The sequence below is a fragment of the Orussus abietinus genome, unplaced genomic scaffold (assembly GCF_000612105.2).
Source record: "Orussus abietinus isolate OABI.00-Male unplaced genomic scaffold, Oabi_2.0 scaffold24, whole genome shotgun sequence".
NCBI classification, from domain to species: domain Eukaryota; kingdom Metazoa; phylum Arthropoda; class Insecta; order Hymenoptera; family Orussidae; genus Orussus; species Orussus abietinus.
The window spans coordinates 240,231-256,589 of record NW_019394437.1 but is presented as its reverse complement, the minus strand read 5'-3'; the positions used below and the strand labels follow the sequence as shown (position 1 = coordinate 256,589).

The following is a 16,359-nucleotide window of genomic DNA, read 5'->3' as shown; positions in this document are numbered from 1 at the left end:
AGTTAGGGGTAACTTTTCAGACGTTATCGGGCGATGATACCGTAGTCCTCGGGGAGAGCGTCGCGACGCCCTGAGCAGTGTCATCTGACGTCGGGGCGCCGAACACGAGGGGCGTCGCATAATAGGGTAACAGAGGGTACTGCGTGGGTGGAAAATACGACGGTGAAAAGAGACCCTGTCTCTGGGCGATCTTCAGACGAGAAGTCAGCTGTTTCTTCCACTTGGTCCTGCGATTCTGGAACCACGTCTTGATCTGCACTTCCGTCAGATTCAGCGACTTCGAGAGCTCCATCCTCTTGCTGACGCTGAGGTACTTGTCCACCTGAAAGCGACTCGCAAGTTACTCCGAAATGAATTTTTTTTAGTTATTGTATTTATACGTTTTTTAAGTTTTTTTTTTTCTACAGGAAGACGTGGATTTCCAACCTTGAATTCCGCCTCCAATCGTTCCAGCTGTTTTGCACTGTAAGCTTGACGTGGTTTCCGGTCGATTCCTGGCTTCCTCGACCTCCTTCCGCTCGGCTTTGGTGCTGAGAAATAAATCACGCTTCAGGTTAACGAAAAGTTATCGAATGATAAATTACAACTCGTAAAAATATCGTGCTAATCAGAAACTAATATTGTTTAGGGTAGGATGAAGAGTATGATATATCTGGTTATCAGATATGCATAAGTGAAGCTTTTTTATAGGAGTATTACATATGTAATATTTCTAGAATTTCAATTTACTATATTTTACCATTGATATTTCTCGTTTCTAGGGAGATAGGAAATCGGTATGCGACAAATCCAGTTATTCTGTAAAAATTCTCGAGGAAAAAGTTGTCCGCCAGAAACGGCCGACTGTGGGAGATTTACGGCGGCGCTAATGAAAATTTAACATTATAATCACCCCGCTTAATGGCTCGACAAACCTGGCCGGCTTGTACTCGATTACCACTTTCCCAAGCCTCGCATTAAACGTCGTAACCGTACAAACACGAGGAGTTACCAAATATCCGCGGTGACTATTTGAGGAACGAGTGACATCTTCGTGTCAATACGAGCCGGAGGTGGCGAAGAGTGGACAAACGCTTTATACCTCGAAACGTTTGCCCGCGATTATCACCCCTTCGTCAAAATGACCACACATTTCCGCTCAGCCGTGCTTGCGAGTCGTCGTAATGCACCTTAAACACTGCTAAAACAATGCAAAGCACTGCACATGTTCTGGTATCACTAGAAATCTCCCCTCTTATCACCGCGTCGAAATTGCGCAATCCTTCCGGATCGATTAATCGGATCGATCGCGATTTCGGCTTGTCCAGCTCTGATAGAATCATAAAACTGATCCGACAAATCTTTAATCGATATGTCACATGTGCAGTGATAACAGCTCCATTACAATAGACTCGATGAATTATCTTCCCTTAATCGTTACTATTTACGTTACTTTATTGATTTACTTTTTATTTCGATATAGCGACTCATCCCGACAGAGAACCAGACACCTCCTCGTCTTATCGCCGTCTTATCACCATTCAATTATGTAACTGACCCGACATTTTATTTTTATTTATTCCTCTTTTTCTTCTCTCTCTTTTGTGTGATGCTGGTCCCGACAGCTCTAAGAACCGGAGCCCGTTTATTTTAGGGTCTTCCGAAAATTCCCCAGGATTTTACCTGGAACTTCCCTTTTCCCTGTATTTAATGTCTAGTTAGATGGTTAGGTCTCGCCTCGTAGGTCGACAAATAGGAATGTCGCGATATTTGGCCACGTTTTTAGCGTCTTTATGAGGCCCTTTCGATGCTCTCCGACTACGAGGAATCGGGGGACGTGTTTGTGCGTCTTGGGGAACTCGATTTGTCACCAGACTTCTTTTCCCCCAGCCACCGTCGCTCCAGGTTTTTCAAAAAATAGGGAACTTAAATCCACTCACTCTGCGCAAAGATATTTTCCAAATCTCGTACTCATATCTCATTTTTAGCAACATGAGGCGTTTTTTAACCATATAAGACTAATAATAAAAAAACGTCTTTTGGCAGTAAAAGTATGGATTTATGTATAAATACAGACCATGAAGGTTCTTTGACATCCATCTCGTCTATCCCAATTTAATTACACGCTACTGAATTCGCATTATGGTCCAGGGATGAAGTCGAAGGAAGAGGTGCAAATCGAGGTTCGGACAGGCGTTTCCGAAAGCGATAAATCGATTCGATGCACGTGGTAGAATCGCTCCTTCCCGGGGAAACCATTCCCAAGTGAAGCGGCATAATTTAGAGGAAGATGACAGCTGGCAAAGCGGGGGTGAAGCACGGGATGAACGATGTTCAGGAAAGGGCAGGTGAGTTCGAGATTTACGAGGGTGCAGAGACACTTAGCACCTCTCGGGAAGGTGGTTAGAGCAACGAGTCTCGATAAATGCGTTTCCAACATCTAGGCGCACAGGAAGCGAGAGAGTTTCCAGCCTTTTTGCTTTCTTTTTCCTTTTCGTGATTATTGAGGCCCTAAGGACGGAGGCGATGCTCGTGAGATTTCATTTTTCAGGCGAAAGAAAAGAAATAAATAAAATGATTTTCCTTTGAAAAATGAAATCTCACGAGCGTTGCGTCCTTTCTTAGGGAAGGAGTCTCTTCGCCGGTGGTGGTGGAGGCTCATTTGAAGGGAATTTCCCGAAAATAAATTGGCAAATTGCTTCGCCACGTAGCAGGGGAGCCTGAAAGGAAACGGGAAGTCCTAGAGGGGATCGCAATTTCATTTTTCATTTACGTTTACGTTAAAGGGCCTAGGAGGGGTGTAACACCTCGGACATTGATGTGGAGTTCGCGTGCGTAAACGCTGTTACCGGAGGCGCCTCTCGTAATATCCAATATTCGTTTCAACCTGAAGGAAAATCGAGAACTTACCCCTCGTATTGTTCTCAGACCCCAAGGGGGTGTTAGGTCTCATTAATAACTTAATTGTGGTTTTCAGTCGGTCCAGTGAATTTTCGGATTGGCTTTTAAGATATGTCGAAATAAAATGAAATTTTCTATTAATTACCTTGGAGACCAAAAAGTTGACCAGATTTCGACTGCGCGAACCAACTGCTGTAAAGAAGCGACGCTGATGCCAAGGATGCTGCAGAGTATCCTGCAGGATCTGGCAGGACTCCTTCGGGATAGGGAAATTCAGCGGCTGCATACAAGCCGCTGCTGGCGCCTAGAAATTAATTTTTTACACGTTAGGAATATTGCTTATTACATTAGGAACGGTGAAAAAATTGTACCGCTTATTTTACAGAGCCGGTAACCGACACTATATCATTTAATTTAAGAAAAATTTATTACCGAGAATAATTCGAGATGAATAATCACGCCCGTAATTAAGAACATAGGCTAAGTCGTTCTCTTGTTAAGAAATACGCACATTACTATAATTTATATATAAGCCACGCAAAATATGGAATAAATTAATTTTTCTACATTTCTGACTTTCGCGTTCGTAATTATCATTGTCAATGTCCAAAAATCACATAACCATCAATGCATCTCATTTTGAATATTCAAGATACATAATGCAAGAGAACGCACCAGGATGCGCCGGGATGGCAGTGGGTCTGACGAAATGCATCCTGCCATCCCTGGAGTCCCTCTCCTCGGTCTCTTCTTCCCTCTCGGTCCCTCTTTCTGCGTGCTTTTCGTCGTCCCTCCTCACGGGTCTCCCCAGAATACTGTCTATCGAGAATGCACTCGATGCAACGCTCTGCAAGGAGTCCTTCCCGTCGTTCTGCAGCTTCCGAAACTCCTTGCAGCTCTCGCTGCTCGAGTCCGATCCGTAGTCGACGTTTCCTCGAGAAGACTTCATCGGGTCGAACGTCACCTCGTGGACTTCTTCAGGATCTTCTACGTCGTTCGCCGGTCCCACTTGCTGCACCTTTTCACGCTCCGTCCACAGCTCCATCTTGCCCAAAGTCATCAGGTTCGTTTTCGACCTTACTACCCGTTAAAGGATCCTCCGATCCTCGAGGTACATTTTCCCCGATTTTGAAGAAAAAAAATAGAAAATAAAGTTCAGCATCCAGAGCAACCCCGTACCATTTCACGAGGCCTTGTATCAGCACATTGGAAGGGAAGTCCTTTCGAGAGAATTTTATTTAATTTCTTTAAATCGTTTAAATTATTCTTTTAGACGCGTGCAATAGAAGTCCTCCTTCGGCAGAAGAGATTTATCAGAGGCGATTCATTTTTCCGACAAGCCCAGGGAAGAACAGTCACTTCTCGGTATTTGGCTTTTGATTTTATTCCTTTAATAATCTACACTTTTACTATATCCCCCCACTGACGTTTCTTCTAACCGAACGAGATTTATTACATAACGAAAGGGACACTTTTTAGTTGACGTACTTTCACGAGATTTATTAATCCACGGATGGGGGTTTTCCTTTTTTCTTCTTTTTTTTTTCTTTTTCACTGAGAGCTGTCCTTTGGGAGGAATTCGCGGTTTCTTCCGGAGACGGTCTAATCTTCCACTAATCTGCTCTATACCTGACGAAAGCAAGTACTTCCGAATCTATGACAGGTGGCACGTGTCCGTGGTCCCGCTGGACCACCCCGCAGCATCCCCACCAGTGGGCTCCCGAGGGAAGGTTCATCCTCCGAGGTTGGAGCAACTTCTCGCACCTTATCCCCACCTGGGGTCATCCGATAGGAGTAGGGGGCAAAAGTGTGGGCTCTATTCATACGGGTTTACTCTCGCATCTCGGTACACATCTCCGATCTGTGTACCGTGCTTTTACACCGCAATGCTCCCATTACGTCGCGGATCATCTTCGGTCCACTCTCGTGAAACTTGCCGGTTCCCCTTCTGCCGCTCCGGCTCGCACAATTTATACCATTAGAAATGTTTATAAAAATTCGTAAAAATATTTTAATTCGATGTCTTAGGATCTCGGGGACGCTCCTATTCATACCCAATTTTCTTCTCAAGAATTATTAGAGGAAAGAAGAAAAAATAAATCCCCCGGGAGAATCTAGGAGAGGGAAAAATCTCGTTTTCATCTCGCGGGACACGAGGAGAAATCGGGCTGCTCTCTTGATTATTTACAGCCGGCTAATGTGAAAATTGATTTCTTATGCTCATCTCTCGTAGACCCGGCCACGAGGTGTCCTTAGGTTTTCCGCCGTAATAAGCATCGCGGGTACGCATACCTCGGTTCGCTAACGACATTTTAACAATTTCGCGGAGCAGTAAGAGCCTGATTGCAGGCCGAGCCGCGTAATTCGAATCGTGGAAGCGGCGCACCATGTAAAAATTCTCCTGCACGTTGATGAAAACCTGGAAAATTGATACGTCGAAGGAGCCAGTTGCGTGCGAGCGTTCGACTTCGATCGCACCACGCTAATCGGCCATTTGAAATCAAGGATCCGCCGTGGGCCGGTGCTTATATATCTCTTAGATCCTCGATTGCGGCTCTTTAATTGCACGCCTTCGATTAATCGGCGGTTTCCGTGATTCGGCCGCGACTTTCGAGGGGAGCGACTCGGGAAACGCGAATAAATCACCGTCAACGAGGAACGTAAACGACGTAAATTACCGTAATTAAGCCGACCACTTTTTTTATTTTTTTTTCGAAAAATGAAATTTCACGAACACCGCGTTCTTCCTGAAGGCCTTCATAATTTGGAAAAAAGTTTTATAAATATTCTGACTTTTTGGTATGAACACATGACACTTTCATATCACCTTAAGGTATTAAATAAAAATTGTTAAGACCACTTTCTTACGTCTTCCGGATATTGTTTGACGGGGCTAAGGTATCTCTGCCTTCCAAAAGTGTTTGAAGAATTGGAGGGGGAATTTCATTAGACAATCGCAGTCGCGAAGGGTCCTCTTGGACGCGCTATCTATCACGTGGACAATGATAATGGGTCCAGCAATGGCCGCAATCTGGCGGTCTGAAAGGGCGAATGATTGGCGAGAGTCGGTTAAGTGCGAGGTAACACGCTTTCGCACCTTTCGCACGGGGCGGTCGGTTCATTTCTCTTGGTCCCTCTCCATTTTTCCCCAGCCTCTTCTCCTCGCCCACCTTCCTCCGAAAGACCGTCTTCCGCGTCGTAATGGCGGCCCTGAGTGGCCGCTAAGATCTTCAGGCGCCTCTTCGTGCCCGCCTATCTCCCGTTTCCTGGAGCTCCGCGCATTCAGATTTTCCTATATACCCCAAACGAAATAAATCTCGGTATTCATCATTTCATGTTCATTCACCTGCGCAATAAATATGAAAATTTAATTGACATTTAATTTCAGCTACCATGTCGCATTATCTTGAGCGGAAAGATCACTGACAATTTTTCTGAAAACTTCCATGTACTGGTAAATTCGACTTACAACAATATTCTTTTAATGCAGCATATCGATGTTGATTTTTTAATACAACGTATCGAGGAAGGATCCTTGCATTATACCATTTTTTAACGTCCATCTAGTTTAGGTGTGTGAAAAGTGTGCGCGAGAGAGGAAACACTCGATATTCGAGAAAAAGGGACCCGGGGTGAATGCTGAAGATCTGCGATTGGTCCACAAGGCGCATGTCTGCTTCCCAGTGAACGCCCTCGGGAACCCCTGTCCCGAATAACCGACCGATCCCTCCTCCAGGAATCCCTGGAAACGGATAAACGCGTTTCCACTATTCATGCCACAAAAACGAGGTGAAAAACCACCGCGAAACACTGCTTTAATATCCTTCACTTCGGGGCCTTTCAAAGCCTTTCAAAGAGAGCTTCTTCTTCCCTCCTTTCAGCACTTCTAAGGTGCGACTGGTATTGAACGTTTTATTATTTACACGGGTGTCTTGATATTTTATGCCGGTATTATTTATTATTTATACAGGCGTCGATATTGTACAGGTATCGTTTTATTATTCATACATATATCGGTGCTGTACATATTATTTTATTATTTCTGCAAGAGGTGTGATTATTTCGCAGTTACTTCGAATGAAGGCCAAACTTCTGCATTTTCACAAGTTATGACGACAAGATGTAGAAGATATTTATAATGATTCTCGCAATCGTTGCATACACGGGGATATAATTGAACCGATCAATCACCCTCGAAGAGGCGAGCATGAATTCATGCTCGAATCGGAAGTGCTTGCTCGTGCTCTTGAAATTGCTCATGACGTGTCCAGGTAAAAGGTTACTTCCCAACAATCATCATTAACAAACAGTTAAAATTAATACATTAATTATTATACATCACCGATGCCACTGTACTAGTCAATTAATCTTTCATAAAAACCTCCACCATCCATTATCCAGATAAAAGAGTGCTCCTCTAAAATCATAACTGATGCATTAATGTATTAATTATTGGATCTTGCTGATATTACTGGATCGGCTTTTTTCGTATTACCGGGAGGACTGGAAAGGGAAGATTTTCTTTTTATTCAATCTCTACACTTCCGTCCATTTATTCGCGTTATTTCGTGACGCAGGAATGAATTTCCTAGGGAAAATGACAAGACAAATGATTTTCCAGGTCCCGGCAGTTCCACCGGGACGTCTGCGAATTCCCTGCGAACTATGGGCGATTAATTTTCAAGCCGATGTGTAACTGGCAGCTATAGGTGTATAAATATATAGCCACTCTCGCGAGATATTAGACAGGTGAGCCAGTTCCCAGGGGAACAAAGCCCCCATTACCTCGTCTTACCACTCCCGAGGGATGCCCCGCTGCAACGAATCGACCCTCGCCCTAAAACATTCATAAGAGTGGTGTAAGTGGTTTTTAATAAACCCGTATTTAATCGGCAGGGTCGGATTACGCGTAAATCGTATCATGTCACTAGACTCCAGGGATTACCAATTGAGACGTACCTAAGTACATACATATGGCCGAATCCGAATTATGACTAAAAGTCAATTCCTACACTGAGAAAAAAAAAGAAAAAATTCATTGAACCAGAGACATGTTACGTTCGTTCAAAGAATAATTATTTAACTCGTATCAATTGTCATTGCACAGGCACACGTAAAAATACCAGGTCATTTTTTATCTCGATAACACCGGGACCGTTTCAATTAACGCAGTAATTGCCGTACCAGCTGGCGAGTAAACAGCTGGAGTAAATGGTATTAACTACTCCGAGGAAATTTAACCACGTAAATGAGTTCTGCTAAACTGGATAATCTCTTCGCGGTATGACAACGGCAGATGTTTGCTTTTTTTTTGTGGCAAACTCGGTTCAATTAATGCCACGGCAAGTTCCCATTTTCCTGGATAATTTCTGCGTCATAATGTATGTCGAATATACTTCTCGATTATTTTTTAACATTTTTTTATGTAGCAAAAAGCGACCGATGAGCCAGTAAACGTCTTGACGAAAACAAGCAAGGTAAAAAGAGAACGTTGCAGGATTTTTTTTATAATTGAAGCGTCCTAAATACGTGATAATTACGTATCCGGGAATGGGGTCTAAGAATCCTTACAGTTACTGCAATTATTTCTGGTAGATGGACAAATTATCACATTCACGAGCGTGTCGTCGCATTATCCACGGTGTCACAACGGGATTAGTGTCGTTCGGCTATACGAGTGTTCCTTCTTCAGAAAGTGTCTCTTTCCTTAAAAATACTCTGAGATCCCCGTTCGTTAAATTGAAAATGTTATTAACAATTTTACTCTACCTCGTAAGCGTCTACGTGACATCCGGCCAAGAGTGCTTCTACGATGGGAATGACTTTTGCATCGATGAAGACGACATTTTGTCGGTCGATCTGCTGCCGGGTTCTTTTCTACTTCTTAATAATAAAGAATCAAAGAAGAACCCTGAAAATGTTGACAACGTGACAGTGGACGGGACGATGAACAAAGCACTTTACGAGATGGATTATCACCGGTGATAATATTTTTTCTCCCGATTAATCTACAATTAATTTAGTCATTTTTTTTTTTTTCAAGTAATCTCTAGTTTTATACAATCGGTTTTCAAAGAAGGAAATCGTTTTGATTTATTTCCGAGCGATTAGCTCCGCGGATTAATAAGAATGTTATACGTGTTTCATTCAGAAAGAGAATGAACGAGTATTTATGCCACGGATTCATGGCGGAAGAGATCTTCAAGGAAGTCGGATCCTCGAGGGTGAAGAGAGGTCCTGACATTTCCTCGGCATCATTAAATGACTTCTTGGGTGAAAATAACGTGACCGTCCATGACAAACTCTTGTCAGACGAGGGGAGTTCGAAATACAAAGACTGGCTGCATAAGTATGAGAAGCTTTGAATTTCTGGTTCATCAAATTAAATGAATATTCGAGAATATCCTTTTTTTCCAGGTCGACGACGCTTGATGACATCTACCGTCATTATGCACCGCGCAAGAAAACGAAGAAGAAAGGGAAATTGGATCGACTGGATGGCACCGAAATCGATGAATTCGATGGGGAAGTTACTGGATTTGCGATGCCGGCGCCTTTACCAAGTGGAAAAATCGGACATCATTACGAATCATTCGATGGTAATAGAAATTAGATGCCCTTTCGTTCCCCCCACTCGAGATAATTTACAAGGTTTTCATGTAAATTTACTCGGTATAAAAATCATCTCCAATTCGTTATCACAGATCCTCCAATTTCGGCGAGTTCAGGACACGGATACCAAAGTGGCGGTCCATACGACCCCCCACATGAATATTTTCCTCCAGCCATTCACGAAGAGTACTATTACTCCGACCACGGGAATGATAGGCCTTCTTATCACGGCAAAGGGAAAGGCGGGGACCTGTCGATAAAGGACTTCTTCGAGATCGCATTGACCGCCTTGGCTTTCCTCGCGTTTGGACTCTTCGTCATCCAGCTGCTGATGAACGTCACAGTAACAGTCCTTTTTTTTACTTTTCTACTTTTATAATAATCCCAAAAAATATTTTTTTTCCGTCTACATCGCGATTAGAGTAAAACTTCGCCCTCACTCATTCCTGGCTATCGCTTCGTCGAGTTTAATTAGGATTTGCCATTTTTATTCAGAATGCGGCAACAATGACTGCAGCTGCTGCTATCGTCCAAGCCGACATAGACGGTACTCGTTTCAAAAGACACGTATCTTCTCCACCTCTATTTTATTCCGGAAACGAGGAGCTGAATGAACTTTCTCACCGAGTTTTGCGATCTATCGAGGCCGCCATGGTGGCCGAACACGACAATGGGAATTGTTTAAGAAGGATTCTGTGCGAAGATAACAGACACTCGAGGGAGATCGGAGGAGGCAGAAAAATTTGGGTCCCCGTGTGGAGGTAAGCTTAATTTCAGGAAATTTCCTCGTGATTCAATGACACGACCTGATAATTTGATAAGGTAAAATTTGTACTTTACAGTCTGGGGATGAGCTGGGTATCGGGCAGAGTGACGAGGAAATCGAAGTGGTCCGCCATTTTGGATTCCCTGAAAGCCACGATTCTGGGTATCGGAAATGCCGATTGCGCCTCTCTTTATCCGAGTTGTGATCTAGGAAGAGAGAGAATGAAGAGGCGTCGAAAACGTCGGAAATAGATATACACAATTTATCATACTACAAACACCTCCGGAGAATTAATTTATTAAATGGATCCAAACATTGCAAATCTGCCTTTAACGTTTATGAGATTATTTCAGAATGTTTTGAACTCGAAACGAATGCTTAGCCCGGTTAAAAAACGCTCAACTCTCAGGGGTACGTCCATTCTTATTCGATTTTCCGCGGTTGCTAAGGACGCCGTCTCCCTAGCAACCGACCAGTGTTTCTCCTGAATAATAAATTCGTCATTACCGTTCACTGGGCATATTCGGCAAGTGTCCATGGCCTCCAGAAAAGTATCCTAGTCGATCCACCCGCAATTTCCACGGACGATTCAGGACCGATTGGAAAAGTAGAAACGGAACTCCAATTATAGTGCTCGGTAATGTCCCTTAACATTATTCTCTACTTATCCCGATGCTATCGGGAATTTAATCGAACCGAAATCGCTCCCTAAAAATATAAGCCTTGCTTCTTTCCTCGTAAACGTCCACTCTCTCAAAAATAGGACGCAATGATGTACTCCTCCGTAATAAAACAAAATTACAGGCAGAAAGTATACGACCTCGGTAGAGAATAAATCCTTCAATGAAAATTGTATCCCTCTTTCTCCTTTTTCTTTTTCTCCTTTTTGCACGTGTTTCACATGCACGACTTCTTCCACGCAATGCACGAAACTTTGACATTTTCCTGTCGGACGTCGAGACATATTTCATTTAACAACCGAAGGGACGTTTCAGCCCGAAGTCCAGGATGTGGTGATAACACGCATGCTTGAAAACGCGTTCTATGTGGTAGTTAATTGCATGCGACCTAACGATTTCTTAAATCATGATTCGGTGGCATATGAAACAATAAATCCCGCGTCACGCGAGCCCAATTAAGGTGATACGAAAGGCTCATTGTATATATATAAAACGTGAAAATATTTATAAAACTTTTCTCCAGCTCACCGAATCGAGTTTCATTTTTAATGAAATTTCATAAGCACCACGTTCTTCCTTATCTATAATGTATAGAATGACCCTTTCATATTTTAATTTCAAGTTGAGGTCTAAAATGTGTGCCTCGATTTCGGAGCCGTTTTGTGACATTTCCACACGGCCTCTTACCCCGGCCGTAATTATTTCTCGTGATATTCGTGTCTCTAGTTAAGGTTCTCCTGTAAAGCCTCGCGTGCTCTCAATGTCACCGAAGTCCTCGTATAAGTTATAACAAGCTATGCCGAAATCTAAGCTCAGGGAATCCTCGACGACCCTCGCCAGTGTCGCTCCGAGACTCGAAGGGAGAAGTCTAACAGAATTCTTCAGAATTATTTATCATTATTCAGAGTGACTTTCTCCCGGCATTATCGCGACTTCTTGCCACTTCTCTTCGGGAAATACACGCAAAATGTTGCGCCGTAAGAGAGTATGTCTCGGAAATTAAATTGATTTTTCGGGAATTCATAATGGAATATAAACCATAAAGAGTCTGTAGAAAGTTTCCGCACCCGGAAAGAAGATAGTATAGATAGGAATAGGAATTGAAAATTTTTATTTCTGCATGATGCAAAAATTGTTCTTCATGTGCAAAAATTGCCCTAACTAGTAAAGAGATCGATTCATTACCATTCAGATTAATTTCCAAGCAAAAGAAATCGGTATTTAATTTTTCCATTAATTCTTCAGGGCGTCGCGACGCGGAAAATGACGAAAAGGGTCGCACCGGCTGCCCTGCAGACGGAAGTAGGAAATGACGAAGAGTGGCACAAAGTTCTGGAACGAAGTGGCTTGTTAGGTAAAATTTAAGGATATCAAAATAATGTTAAATAATAAATCTGAAAAATTCTTTCCAAGTGGTAGACGTGTACTCGGAATGGAGCGGTCCATGCACGGCGATGGTGAGCGTGCTGAAGAAAGTCAAAATGGAAATCGGCGGCGACACCTTAAGCTACGCTATTGTAATAAAATAATTATTACCGGGCCCTAGGAAGTCTCGATAAATTATTTCCACTTAAATGTATTCTTAAACGGAAGTGTAATTCTATTTCTTTCTGTCTGACCACGCCGGAATGCTCTACTCAAGGCCAAAAGCGACAATATCAGCGACCTAGAACGATTTCGAGGCAACAGCGAACCTACGTGGATGTTCATTCACGTGAGTGATGAAATGACTACATAAACAATGCAATTCATGTAACTAAAATCGATACTTATTTTAAGCGGAGTTCTTATTAACATTTTATGTCGCAGGGAGGTCAAATGGTGAACCTCATGTTCGGGGCGAATTGTCCACAGCTTTACAAAATGTTAATCACGGAACTTGAACGAGTGCAAAATGAAGAACCCCATGAGTACGCTTTACAGTCCTTATGAATATAATTAATCAATTGTTGATTGGCATACTGTATAAAATTATATGGATATTTTTCCATAATAATGAATGTAGACATCGGACAGATTTCTTATTCTACATAATGGAGCTCCGATAATTTCTATTGTAGTTTCTGTATACCAGTTACACAAATGAGCCCCGAGGAGCAAAGAAGGATGAAAATTTACGAGAAAGCCAGACTTGCTAAGGAAGCTGTTCAGAAAGCTCAGAGAGGTCTCCGTCGTTTTTCTAAATTCCACTTAATAGTACTATACTATAAACGTATAATTAATATATTGTAATATCATCTTCCTACTCTAAGTCCGTATGTTTGAAAATGTAAAAATACGCTTTTAAATATCTCGCAGAAGCCGACGCTGTGGCAAAGTACGAGGCCGAAATGTCGTTCTACATGGACGTTCTCCACGACGAAACTTGCTTAATATTGTACCCCTGGGTCTTCAAAGACGACGATGGTTTAAGACGAAACAAGAAAGACAGTCCACCGTATGTCGAACTTACGGAAGAAATCCTTCCAGAGCATTACACCATAGAGGAGCAGTTTAAAAAGCCATTGGACGACCCTGCTCTCAGCAAATTATTTCTAGAGGTACATCGCCCTATTCTAAGGATCCTCTTATCATAAGCTCGACAGAAAGGCGAAATGAATTTTTTAGTCGAATTACGAAGTCAGTGCCGAAGAAAAGAAGCTTCTTCTGGATGGAAAGTGCTTGCTCATGCGACTGAAGATCTGCGTAGACCACGAAGACGTTGACGTGGAAAAGTTCCTTCTGAGTCTGTTATTTGGGGAACCGGTGTTACCAGATGTCACGCAGCCTCTTCCTGAAGGATGGTATTTATGTAATTAATTTCTATCTGTAATACTTTATAACAGTAATAATTATTATTGCAGTAATAATTATGTACTCCTTACCTAGTTTCGCAGAGAAACACAGTCCAGCGTACTCCATTGATTTGGATGACATGGTTTTTTCTCCGGTGGCTTGGGCACCTCCGAGTCCTCGAAGTAAGGTCACAGTCTTTCGGACCATTTTTCGAAAATATCTGGAACTAACTCACCCTGTAAGTATATTTAAGTATGAACATCAGGTTTAAATATGAATATCCAGTACATAGAATAAAATTGTTTTCGTAAAGTTACTTACATTTGATATTAATTTGTTTTAATGAATTTTTAAGTACGAGGACAAGGCCCACAGGTCTCCTGTGATAGTTTTCAAGTACGACAGTACCAGAAAAAACGACCTAAAAGTTGTAATGGAAATGTACGAGTCAGAAATAGTGAATTTTGGAGTCTTCGATCGAGATAAACCTCCAAGTGCCAAGCAAATAGCTGACAGCATAGAAGAATTCGAAACTCTGGTTAAAGACAAATCTGGGTAAGTCGGTGAAATATGTTAATCTATACAAAATACAGCTAATCTTTCTATAATTTATGAGAGTATAGGAAGTGAACAATACGTATCTGATTTCTGTACTTCAGGTATGAAGTGTTCGTCTGCGTCGTAAAGAGAATTGGCTCCGAAGCATTTCTGACTTTTGCTGGAATCGGGCCTTATCACGTTAGTGATGGCCCTGAAAAAGGGTTGGAAGAATCCAAATTATATTTTCCTGTCTATTCTAGTGACGAGGAGCAGACTGACGAGGAACAGCAGGAAGGAGAAGGTGAAGAAACTGAACTGGTAAGGAATAGTTTTAACCTAGTCTATCAATAGTTGATAATTCTTACATAATTATATTATTAAATTCTATCATTAAATTAAACATTTCCTATTTTTCTCTGTGCAAAAGGTTTGAGGAATGATAAGTGAGTATGACAAAATCACTACTGACATACCGATAGGATTGTAAAAAATACATAGATTGTAAGTCGGCGAAATTATAAATGTCACCATTTATTTCCCAATCTTCCCAAACACAGGATGTTAGGTACGGATATCTGTTCAAAAAAAATGTTATGAACAACTTCCTATAGGAATAATTTTAATATTTGGGGTAATAAACGATGACAAGATGAAACAGCTTATTTCTTGTAACCACAACTGCGCCTACGACCTCTGGCTCGCTCGAATTTTCTACCCTTCGACCGAACGAGTGGTTTCGTATGGGAGTGGGGTACACCAGGAGCTGGTCCAAAGTGTTTAACGGCTTCCCTGGCATTACGTCGACCCTGCATTAAAACAGTTTTCCTTCCGGTTGGTGCTCTAAGGGCCAGTTGATCAAAAGTTATGATTTCACCTCCAGCTTTAAGAATGCGTCCACGGGCTTTTTCAGTAATTCTTAAAGCGCAAACCTAGTTAACAAAATGGTTATTAGTTTCAATTATCCATCATTATACAATGTTAGTGCAATGGATATTTCTTTACTCACGGTAAGTTTTGGAATCTGAAAGATTCTTGCGTCGTCAGTCACTGAACCAACGATTACCGCAATGCAGTTCTCACGACCTGGCTTCTTCATGAACCGTACCACCCGAGCCAATGAAATTGGTGGGCGATTTATCTTACTCATAAAGAGTCGCTTCAGAATGATCTTGTTGAATTTCGAGTTTGTACGTCTCGCGAGAAACCGGTACAACTGAAACGTAAGGTCGGACACATTAATAAACATTCACAGCAATTGAAAAGACAGATAGAAGTTAAAGAAACCTTGTGCCAGCTAGTATAAACGATTTTCGTGATATTACGAAAGCCGGAATAGGAAAGCTGGTTGCATTTCTTTAGCGAACATTCAAATTGAATCAGTTTATTTTAGAAAACTGACACAGAGTGCAGTTCGCACAACAAATTAGAAAATAAGCTTTTATTTTGTTAATAAAGTAGGTTATTATAGAGATATAATTAAATATGTTAACAAAAAGTAGAAGCTAACCCTAAAATTAATGCATACAAAATAACGTCCGGTGGCAGTCGGTCGGTACGGTAACAGAAACCTAACCTTTAAGTAACCCATCCGTTAACATGTTTCGTAACTAAATTGCTAAAAGAAGTTCGTAGGAAAGAAGTAGCGTAAACTAAAATTCTTTACTTTAAGGCACACAAATCCACGTTTTACAACTTACTTTAACAAGAAGCCGAAGATAGACATCCTGCGATTTCGGTTCCTTCCGCCGCACCTTGCGGTCGTGTTTATGGTTAATATCGATACCCTGCGAAAGAAAGCCATACCGATTAATTAACCTCACAGAATGTTTTTAAATTCTGCCGATCTTAAATGTTGCTATCGCGCCACGTCCCGCGGATGCATTTGGATTTCTCACGTGGCCCGAGAAATCCGCACCACCTCACCATTTTGACAAATCGGGAAAGAAACAACGGAGGTCAAACGCGCTACTAGCGCCAGAGAGAAGATGAAAGTAGTCATGGCCTCTACTTCGTAACTATTGCGCAGTGCTGCCCTCTTACCTACTAATAAAATGAATTTAAACAAAGGACCGCGAAAATTTGAATACCGTTCAAAATATGCCGTTG

General features: G+C 42.0%; 4 protein-coding genes across 4 annotated transcripts; 2 read left to right on the top strand and 2 right to left on the bottom strand.

The window, feature by feature from the left end:
* Positions 1 to 16: 16 nt before the first annotated feature.
* On the bottom strand, positions 17 to 3,925 carry LOC105701586 (homeobox protein ceh-19). Its single transcript, XM_012428446.1, has 4 exons — positions 3,556 to 3,925; positions 3,026 to 3,184; positions 427 to 530; positions 17 to 322 (listed from the first exon to the last, which is right to left on the bottom strand). The coding sequence occupies exons 1-4, from the start codon at positions 3,923 to 3,925 to the stop codon at positions 17 to 19; spliced, it is 939 nt and encodes a 312-aa protein (XP_012283869.1).
* Positions 3,926 to 8,811: 4,886 nt separating this feature from the next.
* LOC105701640 lies at positions 8,812 to 10,509 on the top strand. The gene is made up of 6 exons (XM_023432343.1): positions 8,812 to 8,861; positions 9,032 to 9,229; positions 9,298 to 9,479; positions 9,585 to 9,835; positions 9,988 to 10,253; positions 10,335 to 10,509. Exons 1-6 carry the CDS (start codon positions 8,827 to 8,829, stop codon positions 10,507 to 10,509), a joined length of 1,107 nt encoding a protein of 368 aa, XP_023288111.1. The 5' UTR covers positions 8,812 to 8,826.
* Positions 10,510 to 11,855: 1,346 nt separating this feature from the next.
* LOC105701844 lies at positions 11,856 to 14,765 on the top strand. Its single transcript, XM_023432333.1, has 12 exons — positions 11,856 to 11,923; positions 12,184 to 12,292; positions 12,352 to 12,455; positions 12,581 to 12,652; positions 12,748 to 12,848; positions 12,999 to 13,102; positions 13,237 to 13,478; positions 13,546 to 13,721; positions 13,807 to 13,951; positions 14,069 to 14,268; positions 14,373 to 14,571; positions 14,681 to 14,765. Exons 1-12 carry the CDS (start codon positions 11,906 to 11,908, stop codon positions 14,684 to 14,686), a joined length of 1,476 nt encoding a protein of 491 aa, XP_023288101.1. The 5' UTR covers positions 11,856 to 11,905; the 3' UTR covers positions 14,687 to 14,765.
* LOC105701846 (60S ribosomal protein L18) lies at positions 14,760 to 16,255 on the bottom strand. Its single transcript, XM_012428966.2, has 4 exons — positions 16,177 to 16,255; positions 15,951 to 16,037; positions 15,260 to 15,466; positions 14,760 to 15,182 (listed from the first exon to the last, which is right to left on the bottom strand). The coding sequence occupies exons 1-4, from the start codon at positions 16,177 to 16,179 to the stop codon at positions 14,913 to 14,915; spliced, it is 567 nt and encodes a 188-aa protein (XP_012284389.1). The 5' UTR covers positions 16,180 to 16,255; the 3' UTR covers positions 14,760 to 14,912.
* Between the last annotated feature and the right edge of the window lie 104 nt (positions 16,256 to 16,359).

Bases quoted from the DNA above. Each gene is read 5' to 3' on its own strand.
- LOC105701844 (XM_023432333.1), top strand. The intron at 12,653-12,747 runs GTGAGTGATGAA...TTTATGTCGCAG, and splicing joins CTACGTGGATGTTCATTCAC to GGAGGTCAAATGGTGAACCT. The intron at 14,269-14,372 runs GTAAGTCGGTGA...TCTGTACTTCAG, and splicing joins CTGGTTAAAGACAAATCTGG to GTATGAAGTGTTCGTCTGCG.
- LOC105701640 (XM_023432343.1), top strand. From the start codon at position 8,827: ATGAACAAAGCACTTTACGAGATGGATTATCACCG. The intron at 9,836-9,987 runs GTAACAGTCCTT...ATTTTTATTCAG, and splicing joins AGCTGCTGATGAACGTCACA to AATGCGGCAACAATGACTGC. The intron at 10,254-10,334 runs GTAAGCTTAATT...TGTACTTTACAG, and splicing joins ATTTGGGTCCCCGTGTGGAG to TCTGGGGATGAGCTGGGTAT.
- LOC105701586 (XM_012428446.1), bottom strand. From the start codon at position 3,925: ATGGAGCTGTGGACGGAGCGTGAAAAGGTGCAGCAAGTGGGACCGGCG. The intron at 531-3,025 runs GTAATTAATAGA...TTTATTTCTCAG, and splicing joins TCAACTTTTTGGTCTCCAAG to CACCAAAGCCGAGCGGAAGG. The intron at 323-426 runs GTTGGAAATCCA...AGTCGCTTTCAG, and splicing joins GATTGGAGGCGGAATTCAAG to GTGGACAAGTACCTCAGCGT.
- LOC105701846 (XM_012428966.2), bottom strand. The intron at 15,467-15,950 runs GTAAGTTGTAAA...CTTACGTTTCAG, and splicing joins ATCTTCGGCTTCTTGTTAAA to TTGTACCGGTTTCTCGCGAG. The intron at 15,183-15,259 runs GTGAGTAAAGAA...TTTGTTAACTAG, and splicing joins TTCAGATTCCAAAACTTACC to GTTTGCGCTTTAAGAATTAC.